This window comes from Poeciliopsis prolifica, unplaced genomic scaffold (genome assembly GCF_027474105.1).
Source record: "Poeciliopsis prolifica strain line A6 unplaced genomic scaffold, Auburn_PproV2 SCAFFOLD023, whole genome shotgun sequence".
Lineage (NCBI taxonomy): Eukaryota > Metazoa > Chordata > Actinopteri > Cyprinodontiformes > Poeciliidae > Poeciliopsis > Poeciliopsis prolifica.
The window spans coordinates 1,138,156-1,159,074 of NW_026562398.1; the positions used below are offsets into that span (position 1 = coordinate 1,138,156).

General features: G+C 35.4%; 1 protein-coding gene across 2 annotated transcripts in view; it reads right to left on the minus strand.

The window, feature by feature from the left end:
* Positions 1 to 236: 236 nt before the first annotated feature.
* The window catches only part of opn7b (opsin 7, group member b), a 53,373-nt gene continuing 32,690 nt past the window's right edge, over positions 237 to 20,919 (minus strand). For both annotated transcript variants that reach the window (XM_055046327.1, XM_055046328.1), the window contains exons 3-7: positions 16,019 to 16,106; positions 15,768 to 15,930; positions 14,663 to 14,790; positions 7,366 to 7,700; positions 237 to 7,255 (exon numbers count right to left, since the gene is read on the minus strand). In XM_055046327.1, coding sequence (XP_054902302.1) covers positions 6,755 to 7,255; positions 7,366 to 7,700; positions 14,663 to 14,790; positions 15,768 to 15,930; positions 16,019 to 16,106 — 1,215 coding nt within the window. In that variant the 3' untranslated portion in view covers positions 237 to 6,754. The remainder of the gene's footprint in view (positions 7,256 to 7,365; positions 7,701 to 14,662; positions 14,791 to 15,767; positions 15,931 to 16,018; positions 16,107 to 20,919) is intronic.

The window sequence follows — 20,919 nt, forward strand, 5'->3', positions numbered from 1 at the left end:
AAAACCTTCATCCCCATTTCAAGACACTGGAAGAGACATTTTCCTTCTCATTTATATAATTTGGCTGATATTCATGAGTGGTATTTTATCTATAGTTGGCGTCTTTACAAACACATATATACACACATATACACACATGCAGGCCTATACAGTATGTACACTATATTATCTTTATGAGTAAAGCCAGTGTAAATGACCCAGGAGGGAATGGCTCACGATACAGAGTAAAAACAAAGGGAGTTGTAGCATTTAATATTGAAGAAGAAAAAAAACAGTAGAAAAGAGACATCACAAGCAGATTTTCACAGTTGTATTTCCTGGTTTCAGTGTCCATCTCTGCCCACAAAATGCAGGGCCAAACAAACCCCCTCAGCTCATGGCTTGAAGCCGAGTCTCTGATATGTATATTCTTCTCATGTGCATCTGCATATTTGTAGAAAAATCTAAGCGTTGAAAAGAGCATTTTGGCTTTGACGGAGAATCTGAAAGTGATCGTAACCTTTGGTTGCTGCAGACTTAGCTTTAAATGCCTTCACTGATCCTCAAGTCTTAACAATCGTTTCCTTCTTTTGTAATGTCCCAGCAACAAACAAACCACCATCGGTGTGAAAACATCACAGAAGTACAATCATTTCGGGGGGTTTTTGTTTGTTTTTTTTTCCGAAAATGATAACCATACCAAGCCACGCTTTGATTTATTTTTTTTTTATCCACTTCATTCTGAAGGTTACAGAACAAGATAAAGTAATGAGATGCCACCCTGTACATGTGGGAGTTGATCAATATACACTGTAAAGTAAAAGCTGTAGATGAAAGGACTTTCAGCAGCATCTTTATACAAGCCTCAGAAAAACTTCACTTTGCAAATGGTGTTTCTTTTTTCTTCTTTTTTTATGACCACAAGGTTTTCACATGAAGCTACACGTGTCAGTTGAAATAAACTCAGGCTACAGACAGCCCGAGGCGTCGTTCATTTCATCTCACAGCTCAGTGTTAAAGGATTCACACTCAAGCCCATAAGTCTCTGCTGATGGTACAACACTCATAGAATAAACTCGTTTGGTTTAAAGACCACAGATGCTCAGTCTTCTGTCATAGTTCCTTTTAACACAACAGTCACAACATTATGAATAAGTATATTGACTTTAGTTAAGGGGTTAGGAAGCAAAAACTTGCCACAGGGTTTGAAGTAGGCATTCATACAAAACACGGTACAGTTGTTCCTAATGTAAATACTTGCTGTAAATAGTGTTGCTCCAAGTCTACTTTTGGATGTAGCAATAATTTATGTTAGGGTAGGTCGATGTTATGCTGCTAAGGATTATGTCTGTGGACATGTTTCACTGAAACCACTACAATCATCAACTATATGTACTGATAGAAAAAAATAATAGGCTTTACTTTGAATTAGATTCACTGGAACATTGTTAAAAATATATACTCATAAAATATAACAAAAAACACTTTCATAGTGACAGCACAGCTGTTTATTTTGTGTTAAGACACACTATGACAATTTTTGAAAGTTGTCATAGAAGCATTAGTCTATGTCCTCCACTTTGAAAGTAAAGAGGTAGAAATGAACATTTTGAGTTACCAGAAATGTGTACACGTAGTTACATTTCAGTGTCCAACTAAATGGACAAACACCTGCAGAAAGATGAATTTCATGTATTGTTTTTCCCGGTCTCTGATGTTCCTATTGACCGTATATCAGTCACAACCCATGTTACTCAGAAACAAATAAACCAAAACGTCAAAAAAGTAAGTGGATTTAAATGAAGAATTACTTATCTTCTTTTAATTGTTAGAAAAGTGCATCCTGACGAGATCCGTTTTTATTTTTATTTTTTTTGTTTTTTTTTAATGGTAAAACCAGCAACATGCATTATTGTGATGCAACTGATTTTTCAAAATCAACTGTCTCCAAAACTTTAAGGTTCAGGGAAACATGCCTATGTCTAAACTGCTTGATTCATTTGTTTCACAAGATTTTCAAATTTAATTCAAATGAGAGGTATTGTATATTTTTCAGAAATGTAGAGTCACTTTATGGCACAATCAGTTACATTCAATTGTTATAAAAATTCTGACTATTTTAAAAATAATTTGAGAACAACTTAAGAAATTTGACTTCATGTCAAAGCCGATCCTGACATCTTGAAATGTGCCTCTGTTCATACAAAGAATGCTTCCTCATGCCGTTTAGTCATGATGTTTACAGCCATACTTGACCCGTTTAGTTCCAACTTTTTTTCTGCAAAATAAGTGCATGCATTTCTGAATTATTACATGATATTTATGAATTATTCCATTTTATGTTGGTTATGTTAGTGAAAATGTTGGTTTCTACTTGCCAATAACTGCATAGTCTAAATTACACAAATATGTCCAATTTGTACACAGAAAAAAATAAGAAGGATTATGACATGCATAGTCTATGACAAAGAATGGTTACAAGAAATATTTTAGACATAGAAAAATTCAATCTCACAGCCTGCAGATGTCATAGTCTCAATGTGCCAAGCAACCTTTGACCTCTGGCCATTTCATGACTGGTCATTTGCTCAATGAGGCAAGGTCAGGTGAAAATGTTTGTATAAACAAATCTGCATCTGGGAGGAAAATGTCCCTGTTCCACCAAGCACTACACCCTGGTCTTGTCCTAAACTAGTTTCAGGCGTGGCATCATCTTGTTGTGGTCATTCAGTGCATAGGCCATATGCACTGAATGGAAGTGGGAAGGGTTTCAACTGTAGGAATGACATTGATGTAAAGACATAATTTTGAGTTTCCTTCAGGTCTAGAAGATCTAAAATATCTGATAGTTTTAATCTGTGTGGGAAGAGCAAAGAAATGGTCATCTAGCCTAGTGCTGTCTCTGTATTAGAGACTTAGACTTAGACTTCACTTTATTGATCAATTAATTATACTAGATTTGTGACGGACATTTACCTCCAGCGTTACAAGCAGGAAGTAAAGCGGTCTGGTCATGTGACCTTTCACACTTGCTACATGAAACTGATATCGCTTAGAGTAGACACATTACTATTTTATTTTAAAACTTCAATTAGCTGCCAAAAGTCAAAATAATTACTTTGAGGTTCCAGAAATTAGAAAAAATGTCTGGCAGCAATTGTTGCCGGTGGGATTAAACGGGTTATGAACATAGTAGTTTGTGTGATTAGCTCAGCAGACTCACAGTTCCACCAGGTGCTTGCTATTCGCTGCCGTCGCTAGTCAGCTGGGGAATGAAGCTCCAGGGTGGAGTTTTGGGGAAAGAGGCAGCGCATTGCATGAGCAGGCGTTAAGGCTCCACCAAATGGCTGCCACTCGAGATTCAAGGTTTTCTCAGACATGCATAAATGAGTTAAAGCAACAGTCTGGTTATGTGTTTGATGAGGGAATGACATTGTAACATCACATAAAGCTCTAAACAGTTGATTTTAGTACACTCCATTTAAGCCAAACATTAACCGGGACATTTTAACAAACTTGATTTTGTTCTCTTAACCCAATTATTGTGTCTTGATGTTTTTGGAATCATTGTCTTATTTGCATATCTAGTATTTAAAACCAGATTATTCAATCACATCAAGTGATAAAATTTAAATAATCCAAGGAAATGATGCTCCCATCAAGTTTCACTGGCAAACTTTACCTTTTTTATGCTGTTTTATATGTTTTCTCCATCCAACATGGTGATAAAAATAATTGCATTCAAAGACTTACATTTTTTTTCTCAACCAACCAGACTAGATTAACCCACTGTTTCACAGTTTGTGTACAAAGTTTAGAGCAAATCCTTAACAGCTTTAAAAAAAAAACACTTTTTATTGAGTCTTGTGCAATAACTGTGCAAAGAAATCTTTGTGATTTAGTGAATTACTTAAAGAGAAGAACTGTACTTGCTAATTCCAGGTCTCACTGAAGCTCTTCATGATTGGCCTTAAGCACTTGATTATTTTGAAGTCTTCTGATTATTTCTTTTGACTCCATTGTCAGAAATCTGGTGAGGAACACTTGGTTAAGGTTGGTTTATGTTAAAGTTTTATTGTTTCCTCTTCAGTGTCATAGACTCTGGTCACTGGCTAATTTCTAAGTTTAATAACAACTCTAAGCAATCATACAGAGCCATTTGCATGGGTCTTCACCTCAGTAATGAAAATCCTTCTTATACACCATCAATGTGGACTAAACCAGGTGAGTTAATTTGCATTGATAGGAAACGGGATTGCAAATACTAATAGAGCAGTTTACTTGGATTCTTAGGATTTTTTTCCTACTCTGTTTCTGTGGGTTGAACATGCTCTCCACTTTATTTTTCAAAAAGTGATTTAGGAACAGATTTGTTGTATGTTCTTTGTATGTTTTGAGTATGTGCTAATGCTATGTGTAGTCGTAGCCTTAACTATTAAAAGGCAGTAATCCTTCAATCACAGGCCTCTTGCAAACTCATGGCCAAGTGTAAAAACTATAAAAATAAAAATATAAAAAAGCAAGAGGGCGGTGTATTTTTATTGCTGATTTTTTATTTTTTATTTTATTTTATTGTTGAATTTGTTAAATTTCACTTTTTTTTCTGAGTCATTAGGGAGTTGAGATCATTTCACGAGATTATCTGCAACTGATTGTTAGATCACCTCATGTGATCACTTTGTATCACATGATATAAAGTCAAATATGAGCTGCGTTTGTTGTCAGGTAATTTGTGAAAATTAGGAAGAACCGGAGCCTTCCCCACATAATGAGTAAAGATATCACAGAAGCTACGACAGTCAACAAAAACACACTCAAGCAGATCTAATACATCTTGTACATTGCATGTCTTTTTTGACTTCAGTTGATGACCTTTGCTGCCGGAAGAAAAGAACAAAACTGTCTGTTAGGCAAACTGAGCTCAGCTATGCTCCATGAGCACTTTCATTTGGATAATGTCGGTATCTGCTGAGGCACAGCCTTTTATGTTTCATGTTATCAACTTTTTTATATTTGGCAAGACAAGCAATGAAGACAATATATCCATTTTCATGCACAAGCATAAACATTTTTTTCCTGTTTTGTATAAATTAAAAAAATCAGCACCCTCTTTAATTGGAAAAATAACTGAAATATTTTTTTTTTCTCAAAGTATGTTTGTTTTTATTCTCAGACAAATCAGGAAAACCTGTTCTAGCTCATTTAGAGTTGCTAAAATGATTTTAAGTTGCTAACTGACTAATGACAGAGTTAATTGGAGGGTTCAACTGTAATTTTATTTTGAGGTAGCATCTCAAACCAAAAACTTCATTCACTTCATGAATAAGGACGAATTCAAAAGAAGTAATGCAAGCAAAATATCAAGAAGAGAACTATGGATCTTCACAAGCCTGGTTCATCTTGGGTACAATGTTCAGATGCTTGAATGTGCCAACTCTCAAGATAACAACACACAAGCAGCATGAGGATGATGTCCAGTCATCTCACAGATTATGAAGAAAACTAGTCTCTCAGTTGTAAATTACTAAATTGTACATTGTAATCCTTGTAATCACCATTCTAAAGTATTTTAGGTGTGCTTTTGTTTCTCCTGAGCTTGTCTCTACCATTGACCCAGTCTGATCAACTATATAACTTCTTTTGTCATTGGAATCTCTCAGTTGGTAAGGTGCTAATATGTAAGTAATAATAACAATAATAATAATAATAATAATGATGCATTTATAAATTAAGCACAAGCCTTTTAGTTTAATTACTTTTGTGATTTCTTTTGTTTTTTTTTTTAGAATGAGACAACTGATTAGATAATCCATTCATTGTACATTTTGTCTGGCTCTGGTGCTAGAGGATCTAATTTTATATCACAAATTATATGTCAAAAATAAAAATAAAAAAGACGTAAGCTGTAAAATGAAAATAAATATTTCCACGAAACAAATAAATTATTCCTGTCTTGGTCCAAAGGAGCTGTTAAACCAACCATCCAAACATTTATAACAAATATAACACTGCAGAGTAACTAATGCTACTCTGTTACTAGGATATTAATTTTTATGAGGGTAATAAAAAGCTTTGTGAGCTTGAATTGTTCTTTATTTATTTGATGAACCTACTTATAAAAGGTGAACCTCAACTTTGACAAATTGTTGGCAAATTAATTGAGACTTTGAAAATGTTGTTCTCCAATAGCAATCAGGGCACAATGTTTACTTACTTTAGATAAGAGCAGCAACCCTGTTGTCCTTCAGTTTGAGGCATGCATTAATAAATACAAATATCCCATAATGTACAGTACTTGTAAAAACACATAAAGGGTTGATGAGGAAGTAGTCAGTTTCAGTATCAGTTCCTTCCTCTAAATCCAGCGTAAATTGATTTTGTATTTTGACTCTTCAGTCTTGTTTCCTCGATGTTGATTGTTCAGAGCAATAAAATAGTTGATGCTTGTAACTTTGACCTGACAACTTTATTATCTGAACTGGTCGGCTTGCTTATTTTACTGTATTTGTATTTAATTGCATGATTAAATCTTGATTTCTATTTTGTTTTCTTTTTTTCTATTGGCAGTATTAAATATTTGAGGCATAGAACAAGCTTTAAACTCAAGAATAATACTGAATGATAGTCTTTTTCATCAGTGAGTAAGTCTTGAGCCTTTGACTATTCCTGAAATTGCAATGAGCCGTTTTTTTTTATTTTTAATCCAACTTCTCGCAGTTTTTTGTTGCTGGTTTCTTTTGGCAGCTTTTGTTTCTGAGGCGCCGTTTTTCTCTCTTTAAAGAAAGTCACTCTGCAGCTCATTGGAGAGCTGACTGACAGCGACCTCGGTTTGCACAGATCCTTTCAGTATTCTGGCAGTCTGTTGAGGACTGTAATCTGTGAAATTTTCCTTGGCACCGGAGACCGTTTCAGTGCAAGGACAATGTCTGCAAGTCCGGTGGTTCTCTGGCAGTCCGTTAGACAACCTTGTAGAGTTGCACTCGTCAATGTGATGAGATTGCCTGCAAGTTCCCTTCTGTGCGGAGCTGTGTTGACACAAACATCTGCAGAATGTGCTTCTGCAGTGAGCTACATCCCGACACAGAGACTTGCGGAAATTGGGTTTGAAGACCAGATAGACAATGGGATTGTAAAGAGTGGAGGACTTGGCAAAAATGGCTGCCAAAGCAAAAGCCATTGGTGGTACATCTGTTGCGTTCCCAAAGGCTGCCCACATGGAAACAATCGCATATGGACTCCAAGCTGTGAGGAAACCAATGCAAACTGCCACGGAAAGCTGAAAAGTAAACACGATGATACTTAAAAGACATTCCTCATGAAAAAAAAAAAAGATGATTAAGACAAAATAAGTATTTCTAAAAAAAAAAAGTAAGCTTATGGAGTTACCTTAACTATAAGTGCATGTGCATTGGTGATCTTGTTCTGTGGAGACATGTGCTGCTGCACGGCCTGCCGAGAGCCTCGCACTGTCACCAAGATGAAGGTGTAGGATAAAAATATAACAGTACAGGGAATAATGTAGCAGAAGAAGAAGAGACAGATGATGTAGCTCATTGCTGCAGAACTGTGGTTGGGAGCATGCCAGTTGATGCAGCACGCAGTCCCATAAGGTTCAGCCCCATACTCTCCCCAACCTGACAGTGGACCCACAGCAAACACTCCGGCGTAGCACCAGATGCCCGCGACAAGCAGGGAGGCATGGCAGTATGAGAATTTGTTACCTGTAATGGGAGATGGCAGATAAATCAGTGGCTATTAAAAACACAAAATGTGGTAAAAGTGTGAAAAAACATTTAGTCAAATGGTAGTTTGATATGGCAAATATATTTTTATCCCAACTAAAGTACATTTTTTTAAATTTGGAAAGGTTTTTCAGCACACATATGGCAGCACATATGTGGTGAATAATGGTATATGCAAATATGCGTTTACCTAATGTAGTTATGAACTTTAAGTGGATAATTAAAACTAACAATAATCACAGAGTAGTCCAGTCCTTTCAGTGTTTTTCCAATGTAGTTTGTTTGTAACGGTACTGTTTATTCAGCTTGCAAAGCTTCAGTAAAATAGAGAAATTCTAAGTCTGGCAGAACATAAGCCAAAAATGGGAAGGAATTTTCAACACAATTTTTATGAAGGTCTTTTTTTGCTGACGTGAAACCGCATGCTCAGGTTCTGCAGTGTCCACCTTAAGAGTTTGCTCCTAATTTTCCATCATGTTATATGAGAAGTTGTGCTGAACTTCTGGTGCAGCGCTCTTGCCTTAGTTTGAATAAGAAGCTCTGTAAGAAATACTGCAACAGCCCTCACCACATTCTGCTATAATTGATTTGGGCAAGGACTTTTACAGAGCACATTCAATGAGAAGGAGAACACGGACAGTATAATCTGGCACCACACAGCCTCTTCAGCAGGATGTCAACCCCTCTTACTCTTCAAGCTGAGGGTGGGGGAGGCGATTACACCCAGTGGCCCTCGCTGAGCTGTGTGGAGTTGTGGAAAGCCTTTACAGATGGATAGCTTTTATCTGTGGTGGAACATTACTCCAGAGAACAAAACTCCAACTATCCAAGTGACACGTCAAGGCTTCATCTCTTTTAAAACTGAACTGAACACCAGTTCAGGTGAAAATCCACACTCTTTTGGCCCAACATCTTCAGCAATGATGTCTCAAACTTTTTTATTCTTCTAATTGCAATATTGAAATACCAGCAAATTAAAATATTTACATATTGCTTAGTCTTTGTTTTCTGAGATTAACATTGTAATAAACATTTAGAAATATATTAGGAGAAACATTACCTTAGGGAGATGAAAGGAGTTCTGATGACAAACTCGGATAATAAATTATTAGTTATGATTAAACAAGAAGTTAGAATCATCCGGATTGTCATAGGATGAAAACATATTTGGACTGGATTTTTTACAATGAGTTTTTATTTTGTCCTTTTATTAATTTAGCCATTTTGACAGTATGCTCAGAAAAATGTGAAATGGACACATAAAATTTAGTGGAAGGCTGTAGTTTTTATTAGTATTTTTCCGTCTAAAGATCCAGCAGTGATGTCCTTTTATCTTCACATATTAACATATCAACTCCAAAATCAGCAAGATGGCAAATCAAAATTACCACTACAAAAAAGATAGCAACAAATAAGTAGATATGAATGAAAGAAATTTAAATAATAAAGTAAATATAAAATTATAAAAGTTAAGTATCAAAGGAAGTTAATTCAATTTAAATGACATCTTCCATGTTTGTCTTAATTAAATAAATACTTGATATATATATATATATATATATATATATATATATATATATATATATGTATATATATATATATATATATATATATATATATATATATATATATATATATATATATATATATATATATATATATACATATATATATATATATATATATATATATATATATATATATATATATATTACACTCAAATGCATTTAAAAGAGCATATATTTGCATGTATTAAAGCTTTATTTTCTGTTAAAGCATGTGTTTTTTTGTTTTGTCATGAAGTTAGTTTACTTCAAAATTACCCTGAATGAGATGTGTTATAAATGTTTAACTAAACTTAACTTAGAGGCAACAGGATGGCACGGGGTTCCTTGGCCTGAAGTCTAATAAAAGTGGAATAATTTGAACTCATTTGCACTTCAGACTCTATTTATAAGCCTCGCTGTCTCTTGTGTTTTACACACTTTATTATAGACAATGTTGACTTGCAACTAAACAAGAGGAGCTCTTTGAAAACACACACTTCAATTATAGTGAGCAAAAGTTAAACTTGATTGAGGGCAGAAAGCATATTTCACTCCATTGTAATTATGTGGGGTTGCATAAAGATGAGGTGAAATTGATTCTGTTTTGACAACAAATTGTCCGCAATATGAGATCTAAAAACATACATTCTGTTGCATTATTGCAGTTCGATCTGCTTCTCTAGATTTTTGTGTCTTCTCTAATCAAAGCAGGTTTTTGCTGCAGAAGTGTCTGTCAAGCATTGGTAATGCAAACTGATAAATTATGTTCAGAATCTTCGTCTTCTGCAAACCCCTGTGGGGCAAATAGACCAGCAAAAATGTGTGAGGGATATGAACAGAAACATCTCTGTCTCAGTTAGTTGTAATGTTTTGGGTGAAGGACCAACACCATAAAGCCACTGAAATACAGACATATAGAGATTGACTTGGATTGCTCTGATTGAGTTTAGCTTTCTGGGATATCAAAATATTAGCTTCATCAAAAGGTAATCAAAAGACCACACAGCAATCAAATTATTCCCCATATTCCCAAGGAAGACAGAGCACATTGCCCCAGTTTTAAAGTCCCTACACCGACTCCCTGTAACTCAGAGAATAAACTTTCAAATACTGTCGTTAGTTTATAAATCACTGAATGGCTTAGCACCACAATACATTAAAGATCTGCTGTTGTTGTCTCAACCTTCCAGACCTTTCAGGTCTTTTGGTTCTGCTCTGCTTTGCATCCACAGAAACAAACATGTAGAAGCAGCATTCAGGTTCTATCCACCTCAAATCTGGTTCAACCTTCCAAGAAACTGCAAAACAGCTGAAGCGCCTTTAAATCTAGACTAAAAACTCACTTGTTTAGAGTTTGTTTTGAGACGTAATAAATGAAACATTGACCGGCATATCTGATGATGGCACTTGACAAAATGTAAAATGTTCACTGGTTTTCTCAATCGTTGATTGTTGGTGTCTTTTATGACTTTATATTATTGCGTCTTTGTGATGTAAAGCACTTTAAACTGCCTTGTTGCTGAAATCGATCAATTAATCAATCAGTCAGTTGATTGATTCATATGACTAACCCATTCTTAGTAAACAGATGAGCATTTAGGTTTGCTGTATTGAAACGTTTAACTGAGAAACCTACTCAAAGTCAAAAAGCCTTAATAAATTGCAGATTTATATCTAGTCTATTTTTATTGTTTAAAAATTGTTGCTCATCAATAGTATGAACTTTAAACACAGGGGTTATGTGTAGGAAGAGTTGCAGACAGGTATCGCACCTCATCACTGAACCACCACTGGTTAAAGCCACTAAACATATTGGCCCCTCAAACTATGATCGAGATTAATGTTTTTGAAACATTAATAAAAAAGAAGACTAATGTACCTATACTTTGTTTTTCTTCCTTATTGACCCTTCAGTAGTGAATAGGAGGAAATGACCAGGTGTGGTACAGACACATAGAGAACAACAGACTGTTTTAACTTTAGCCAGCCTCCATCACTTTGGTGTAAGAGAAAAAAATACCATGACTTTCACCTGAGAAACATGAATCGAGCTGGTTTATCTAAAGAAATAATAAACTTTATTGAAAGGTGATTAGTCTTTTCCTGAGTTTTGGTGCAGGTTAACCAATCAGATGATTTTTTTTAGTTTTTTAGTTTTTTGAGACAGCAGCAAGAAATAAAAATAAAAAAAACTGACATTTATATGTACAATTTAAATTTTAATTAGATTCCCCAATTTAACAACTATATTGAATAATAAATTAGGAACTTCTATTTAATTGTGTGCATCTAAGATTTTTCTGCCCTGGTTCAAAGTAAAGCTGGCCTGTTGAAATGTGATGATATAATTTATCTGGTCACAGCACAGCCTGTCCCAAAAAAGCTCTGCCCTGCTGCAAAAAGTGCAAGGTGTTATTATGTGCCCCCGGATATGTAGGTGCGTGGCTTAAGTAGCATGGAGTCAGCTATTAAACACTGCATGTTAGACTCGACGCCAGGACTCGGTTACATAAGCAGAAAAAGAGCTGCTGCCACTCAGTTTGCCTGGCAGATTTTTGGGATCCCAGCAGGAATATAAAAAAGGGACAGAATAACAGACAAGCTGTGAGAATTTTTAAGTATCAAAGTTTAACAATTTATGAGCATCACCAGAATAACACAACTGGCTTATCTGGTGTGATAAGCAGACACTAAAGCTGGAACATTTAGTGGTTAGAACTGGACCTGTTCATTTTACTGAACAGATATTTTAAATAGCAAAGACTGAGATTAATGAGTCTTTTATTTGTGTGTGTGTGTGAAAAGATAATTTCGCATTTTCTATGCTTTATAGCATTAAGACAGGAATTGACCATCATTATCTCACTTACTCCTATTAGGACATGCAAATATTGTGATATTAAGAATTTATCAGCTGCTACCTAACAAATTTTAATTTAATATGGGCTTCAAACAATAACAATAATATATTTTGAAATATTGGTGAACATTATTATGTACTATTTAGGGGTGCAATCACACAACTCAATGTAATTGGTGTATTGAAGTATTGCGTTTAATAATGGATGAGTTGCTTTTATTTAGCAATAACTTTTATTGTGTGGCTTATACTGTTGGCTCTGACAGATGTATTTACACAAATATTAACAATTTTTTATGAACTGTTTTTATTGTCATGTTGTTACTTCTACAACAAAAGATGATGATGCCATAGAATTGAATATCAACCAAAGAAACAACACATGGACTAGTCAAGCCTGGAATTAGTTATTCATCACTGATTAATTAATTGTGTAAAACATGTTTTTGAAAATAAAAATAAGTTGGATTCATACTTTTTACCAAATGTTACTTTAATCCAGCATGGCTATATTTTTAGACCTTTTCTGTTAAATTGACCTTACTTACATGCTGACTGACTTGTACTAGAGCCACATTCACATTTATACATCAATGCACAGAGCAGTTGGCATCTTGGGGCTAAGTGCCTTGGCCAGGGACACATAGATGTGATGGGAGGAAAAACCTACAACCTTTCAGTTGCAAGACAACTTTATTCTGACACAGTGACCCCAAGCACAATAAAAAATATCCTCCAAGTTTAGATGGAGTTTTGGATTCTTGTGCATGAACTGGACTTTATTATTAACAAACCTAGCTCATAAAAATCCACTCTACATTATCACAGACATTTTACAGAATGTTAGAAACTCTTACTGAAAGCTCTTTGACAGAAAGGAAAACCAGACCTTTTAGCTATATTAGATTAGAGAGAAGGGAATTATAAAGCAGAATGATAGAAATTTGGCCAATACAATGACAAGAGGCTGAGACAGAGATGTGGTTTTATTCAATTACTTTTAAACTAAGTTATGGCTAGAGACAATCTAGCTGGATCTTATTCAGGATCAAATATTCCTGCCAAATTCCTGTCATTCACAAAAGTATAAATGATAGTGTTTAAATAAATGTAATTTGTTTACATACTTCATATACTTTAGTAAGTGAAATTAGATTATACACAGTTTAGGTTAGATGATGATCCATGTTTCAAGTGTCCATCATGATTAGTGAATAAAGGCTTGCAGCTAAGTAGCGCAGTAACAAACTATCACAGCTCCTCAAATAAACCTGAAATGCTGGTGGAAAGGTTTAACGAGCAATTCTGAAAAAAGCTGATGACTAATAAAAAATTACTCTAATTGAGTCTGACATAGAAACATGGATGGCCTTTGGAAGTGTCCTTGGAAGTTCATACAGAGTATTGCGAAAATATCTCAACTGTTCGAGCTGCTGTTCGAGCTGCTGAAAGATTTGGCTCAGAAAGATGTAATCATGCAAATAAAAGCTGAATTATTAGAGGGGCAAACTGATGAATTGAGCATTTGGAAAATCCACTACTTAGATTATTTACTTTCACACCATGTCTATGAAAACTACAAATCTGGATTTATTCCAACAATGAAAATGTTATTATAGGAATCTTACATTCTGAATCTTTTTTGCATAAAAGATAAAGTTACAGCAGAAACCCAAAGAAACAACAAGCCCTTTCAGGTCAAAAGGCAAAGTCTCTTAGGTCATGCAAATATAAGAATATTTTATGCAAACAATTAACACTGTGCCCTTTGCTGTCTAGAAAACAATGTAAATTTATGCAACAAACTTTCTATATGTATTTTTTTTTTTCACTGAAGTTATTGCCTCTGTTGGTTCACACCAGAAATGTCATGGGTTCAAAATCCAGTCAGATCAGCGTCTCCCATCATAAATTTTGCATTCTGTTCCATGCTGTTTGTGCCAGCTTAAAGAAACTGAATATCTAATAATAAAACATTACATTGTCAATAAGTTAACTTATTTTATTCTAAATGTTTTAGTTAAAATTAAACTTACATACACTTGTAATGCACAATGTTCATGTTCTCGCTTGTGAAATAAACAGATATATGCAACTATCAAAAAGGATGTTGAATATCGAAACGCTATGGGTCACACAATAGGGGAAGCTGCTGACTTGGCAGCTATCTTGCAGTCATCAACACCGTGGAACAGGGGGAAAAGCTGCAAAGAACATTGGAAACAAAGGTGTTCACAGAATGCTCCATCTCGCCAACTTAATGGAAAGCTGACTGGACATAAAATTACAGTGTTACTGTGCTCGAAACACGCCTCACCTAAACCCCAAACAGAGATTGTAAAGTCTAAGTATTGAAGGAAGATTAAAACAGAAAACCCAAGAAAGCAAATGAGCTGATAATTTTATTTGTTCTATTCGATCATTTCCATCTTTAAAATAAACTGGTGATCACACTTTATATTGTGTTTCTGCAATTATGGTTGTTTTCACATGGAATAATAATAATAAACAGTATAAAAAAATGCTTTGATTACCATAGTTTGGACAGCAGACCTTGAGCCAACAAACACAAGAGAGCACCGTGAGATTGGACAGGCTGCACAGGCCAAACAAAACACCACAAAAGGCATAGACAGTGCAGGTTGTTAGGTTAAATAACCACCTGAAAAGAAACACAAGCAGAAAAGAGCATATGTGGTTAAACAAATACTTATGTGCAAACTCTCTCTTTAAACATTAATAGACAACAAGACAAAGGCAATAAATTTAATGCCATTCTACTGGTCACAAGTGACGGCAGGCAGACAGCGACACACTTTGATCAGTTGTTTACTTTTTTTTAATCCTTACCAGTTCATTTCTTTGTATTAGTTTATTTATTTTTGCGTTTTGCTTTGAATTTTGTCCTCTGACAAAAGTTTGTCTTTTCCCATGATTTTTACTTCTGTGGTCCTAGTTCAAGTTCTCTGGTATATAATAACCTTACTTCAGCTGGCCTTCTTTCTCCCCTTCAAAACAAGTCCTTGTCACCTGGCTCTCACCGCCTGCACTCTCCTTCAGCTTTTTTTCCCTTTTGCCTCTACAGTAATTAGTTATTCTGGTGCGTGGCAACCTGTCCAGGGTATGCCTGCCCAATGACCGATGGAGATAGGCACCCGCCCCCCGAGACCCAGCAAGGATAAGCACATAAAGATAATGGATGGAGAGTTCTTCTGTGTGGTTATTCACGTTCACCTCTTCCTCTGTATTTTACCTCATCAGTTTACATTGTTCTTTGTTGTTTCTTTCCATTTCCTAAGCCTGTTCTTTCATGCTTTTTTCTTTTCCTTCTTTTTGTGTTCCGGTAGAAAATCAATCGCAAATACACACAATCGCTGGTTTTGAAATAAGTGAAACAAAGTAGGGTTCCCGAATCCCAGAGCTTGAAATTTGTATACTCTTCTAAAAAGCTTGGTTGGCTCTAGGAAGCTGATCTATTTAAACAAATACTGTTTCTGATGTGAAAATGATTGATTATTAAGAAATAATGTATCCTTATAAATCCAAAATAATGACATTCATTTTTATAATAAGAACATGCAAATTTCTTAACTCCAGCCTGATTTAATATTCCTGGTTAGCACCTCAAAAGTCACTCACATGTGAGCATAGGCGGAGGGAATGGCTAGTGGAAACAGAGTAATAGTCATGGTCAAGTCACTGATGGCCAGATTGACGACAAAGAACTCTGCTGGCTTCAGAGAGGATTTCTTTCTATAGGCCACAAACAGCAGGATCCCATTCCCCAGTATGGACAACACACCTGAAAGACACAGAGGCAAAACAACAGGGAAAATAGCATTTTTACCTTCATTATGTTGATTAAAAAGTGAGGAGTCTAATCAAGTTACCAAATATGGTGTAGAGTGTTCCCATGATGATGTCATTGTCTTTTGATATTCTGGACACGAAGTGAAAAATTTCGGAGGCATTTCCCATCTTGAGTGAAAGAAACGAGAAACAGAATAGAAGAAATTACAGAAAATAAAAATCTACAACAGTATTAAGTCTAATGATTTCTGATAACTAAGCTGATTTGTTTGCCACAACTAACATGCAGCCATTAAAAAAATGTTTGAATGCATCAAAATGTTTCCAAGTAAATATATTTCCAATATTTATATCAATATGAAAATAACACTAGATGTGAATGACAATCCAAGTAATCTAAAAAAAAAAAACAAATAAATCCAAACATGACTAAAATACTAAATTCTGTCATTTGTGCTGCTATGTGCTAAACAATATAAGCTAATTTAGTATTAACTTCTCCATATCCAAGAGGTATGATAAATACAGGGGAAAATACCGTCATAAAATATTTTAATGTTGCAAAGCATAGTAATGACATTGATTGTATATACATTTATAAACTTCTGAAAGATCATCATTTGTCCATGAACCAATCCAACAAGAAACTTTTTTGTGAGATTTTTGAGAAAAGCCAAAAGAATCATCAAAGTAATTTGTTCAAGAGCCAAGAAGCAAATTTTAAGCAGCTTCAGAATAACCTGGACACAGCCGCTATACCTTTACCCATGAAAAATAGGAAACAATGCACTCAACCATAATGGCCTCCATGCACACTCAATAGTAAATGTTGTAGAAAAAGGCTATTGATGCTTTCTGGATGGTAGCTGAATAACCCAGTGAAATAATGTGAGAATAAAGTCTTGTCAGATGAGTCCAAAGATGAACTTATTGCAATCGCCATGCTTGGAGGAAGACATTATCCCTAAAGCACCATGGCACAAGCAAAGTTTTCAGGTTGGAATATGGTATGGCTTGTCCTGCATACAAGATATGGAACTGGCAAACTTCATACTTAGAGAGAAAACGACAATCTTTAAAGTGTTTCCAGTTTTATAGTTTACAGTCACACCAATCAATAGATCTTGTGACAGATCTCACTTGGTTATACTTAACATTGGACTCTTCTCAGATCCATTTTTGTTTTTATCATCTTGACAAGTCATTGTCCCACCAAACTTAAAAGAGGGGGACAAAATGAAACGCCATCCTTCACTTCAACATCAGTGTCAGCTCAGAAACCTGTGAGGGATTTGCATACCCAGCATGACCTGCTACATGACCCACTGCTAATACAAAATTTATTGTGTAAAACACAAGGTGCCGAGGCAATCTTCCTTAAAAAAATGGAGAAAATGTATTCATAGCCTTTCTATTTACCCAATGATTTTACCTATATTTACATATTGAAGGAAGAGAGACAATCACCTGGGTGTTAAACAGGAGCTGCTTGTGGATAAGTCAGAATCTCCACACAGATTGTGTCTAATCTTCAAACATAACAAGAGTTAGTGTGGAGGTTCAATTATGACTTTATGTGGCTTTTATGTAGCTCTGAAACAGACACAAATGGGTTTATGTAAAAAAAAAACATATATGGCCTGTATCCTGTTTGGGGCTTTATTGTCATGACTGCATATGTTTTCCTCTGAACTACAGCTGACTGTGAGCCTCTGTAATACTCTGGGCCATCCTGGCACCACTCTTCAAATATCACAAAAAGCGTCTTGTGATGTTATCATACATCTGCCTTTTAGGTTTTTAATGTGTCTCCTCTGATGTTTGGGGAGGTCTGGTGACTATAAAGAAAACAAATGGGACGTGATGGGACTTTACGAAGTCAAGAAAGAAGTTCACCAACACACGTCTACAGAGATAAGTTTCAGATGTGGACATTGACATAATTTATTTTTGTGATAAAATGAACAGCATCCAAAAATATTAAAAATGTGGGAACATTATCAGCATGTAGAAAATTTGCCTTATGAATTTTATTACATGCGAAAAGTTGGCAGTGAAGTAAATACTTAAAAGTTAATATGCAGGAACATCAGCATGGAAATTACTTTAAAATGATTCATAAACTATACTTTCAGTCAAACTGAGTTTTAGTGAAGGTATTAACAAATTCACAATACTTTTGTGAGTCATCAAGAAATCTAGAAAAGCTGCAACACAGGAAACACCCATATAACATATGATTATTTTAATAACTTATTTCACTAAGTACAACACATAGAGCTGTCTAAAGGCACACCAAAATCATAGAAGAGAAATCCCATTCCCATTAACTCTACCCTAACCTCCCATTTAGTTCAATTATTGCTGCAACATTTATTTATCATTCAGATTCTGTGACGCTGAAGCATTTGTGCTGCATAGGTTATCTTAATGAGGAGCTCTTATTTCAATGGAGTTTTTCAACAAAGAAATTTGTAGCAACCATAGCTTAGTGGGTTATAATATTTAATGCGCTAGAGCTCCTATTGTGTGCGATGGTCACACATTACGGCGTCATTTAAAGATACAACTGGTTGTAAAAATGCAAACATTGTAAAAATGCAAACATCCCAGTGTTAACAAATATTTTGACAAGTCTTTTGACAAAGCATCAAGATTAAGGAGGCTATTCTTTAAAATTTACTCAGACAATAACAATAATAACAGAATTGCACATGCATTTCTGTAAAATATGGCAAAAATTGTGATTATAATTCACTCAGTCTTTTTTTATATTCTTTGAAGTGCTGTTCAGAATTTGTAATACTGTCTTTTCTGCTTCCACTTAATGGGGCTGATCAATCTTTAAATTATGACACGCTCCACTGGAGAAAGATGCATTATTACTATTGAAAAAAAGCAAAGCAGTCAGCTAGCTACAAAAATACAGTTGAAATAAATCTGTTGTGTGAAAGGAATAGTTTGCATTTCTACTCTGCTGTCATGAAGCCTTGACTCCACACTACTTAAAAATCCTTAGCAGTAAATCCATATAAAATGCAATTACTTCATTCCATTGCCGTTCAGTGGAACATCCTCAGTCTTCAGCATGTTTTTTGCAGCTGCTGTCAATCACAATAGCGTCTTCGTAGGAGATGCTTGTAATTTCAACCAATCCATCATTTTAATCAAAGGGGATTAATGCTTACCACAAACAGGAAAAGAAACCAACAAAAGAAAAACTGATTTGTGCAAAATTGTATTCTAAGATGATCTGTAACTACAAATTCAAAACTCTGCAAGTTATCAATTGCGTATTTATGTGGTTCCTAAAAAGGTTGTTCCCAGTTTTACCTGAGCAAAACAGACTAAACTCAGTTCTGTGAAAATCCAGCAGCTCATATGCGGAAGAATAAGCCAACTTTGCAATGAACACTGACCTGTAAGCTTTTGCTTTCACACTGATGCTTATAAAAAAATTAAGCCAATATTTTTTTTTCTCTATGCCATTTAACTTTTTCTTTTGAAAGTAGGGGTGATTAACACAATTCACACATATATGCCAAAGAAGAAATATTGTTCTTTTTATTCCATGACAGGAGAAGCAGTGGCGGCGGCCAGAGTGCACAGTAATGACATTTAGCATACATACATACATACATACATACATACATACATACATACATACATACATACATACATACATACATACATACATACATACATACATACATACATACATACATACATACATACATACATACATACATACATACATACATACATATATATAATGATAATCTTTACTGCCTCCTCACTGTTAGACTGAGAAATATATTGATATTCTGTGATCAACACGACTTGTTTCACTACCAACACCAAAATGAGAAATTTTATGATCATCACAGATTTTCAGGGTCCCAAACCAAAAAACAAATATTTACAGCCCCACCCTGGTCTTTATATTCAACTAGTGCTGTCAACTGATTAAAACCAAATAATCAGATTAATCACATTTAGGCTGGGGGGCTTTTCTGCATTGAGCTAGCATGCATGGATTCTCTTTGGGTACTCTGGCTTCCTCCCACTCTCCAATAACATGAATGTCAGAGTAATTGGTCCGCCTACATCGCCCTAAGGAATGAGTTTGTGTGCATAGTTGCTTGTCTAAGTTTTCTCCTGCCATAATTATTCACTGACGTCCATCAAAAATCTCTACCTCCATGCCGATGACCCTGTAAGGATTTTTGTCAGTGTGGAAAAGGGATGGATGGCTACCAACATCATATAAGCAGAGACGTGTTTATTCTTTTATTTACTCCTTAACCGACAGCAATATACTCTTCTGCTCTCACTTTGTTAGTTTGATACAGAAAACATTTTGAAACTATGACTTTAAATACTTTATCTGCCATCTTGTGTGATTGTTGACCACATCCCCTAATGCACCCTCGTCCTCCCTCTGCAGTGTCACCGGTGCAAAGGGCATGGCTGAATTAACAGTTTGAGAGGATGAAATCTAGAGAGAGACACTTTAAATAAGTGTGAGGTGGAGCAGTGAGGCAGGGCTCAAGAGAAGAGAAGAACCTATGCTCATGCTGATTTGTTCAAGAGGAGAAAAGTGGCACAAAGAGAGGCTGAAAGTCATAAAGTGCCTGTCAACCCGGTGCTGAATTGTAGAATTGAGGGTAATCATCGGAGAGGACACCAGTGACAACTTAAGCCTTGCTGTCATATGAATGGAACCTAGGGCAAGGGGCAATATTGCAGAGAGGAGTTGAGGGAGATAGAGATGTTGTAAAAATCATTTGAGGCTGTAACAAATAGGAGAAGACTAGAGAGGGATGAGACAAATCCCATAACTGAAACTGTCAGAAGCATAGAATTGAAGGCAGAATGATGGAGATTACCCGCAAGGAAAATGGGACAGAGGAACAATAAAGTAGAACTGAAAGCATCCAACCAGTGCATACAGATGAGTGAACATCCTAAGGACAGCAAA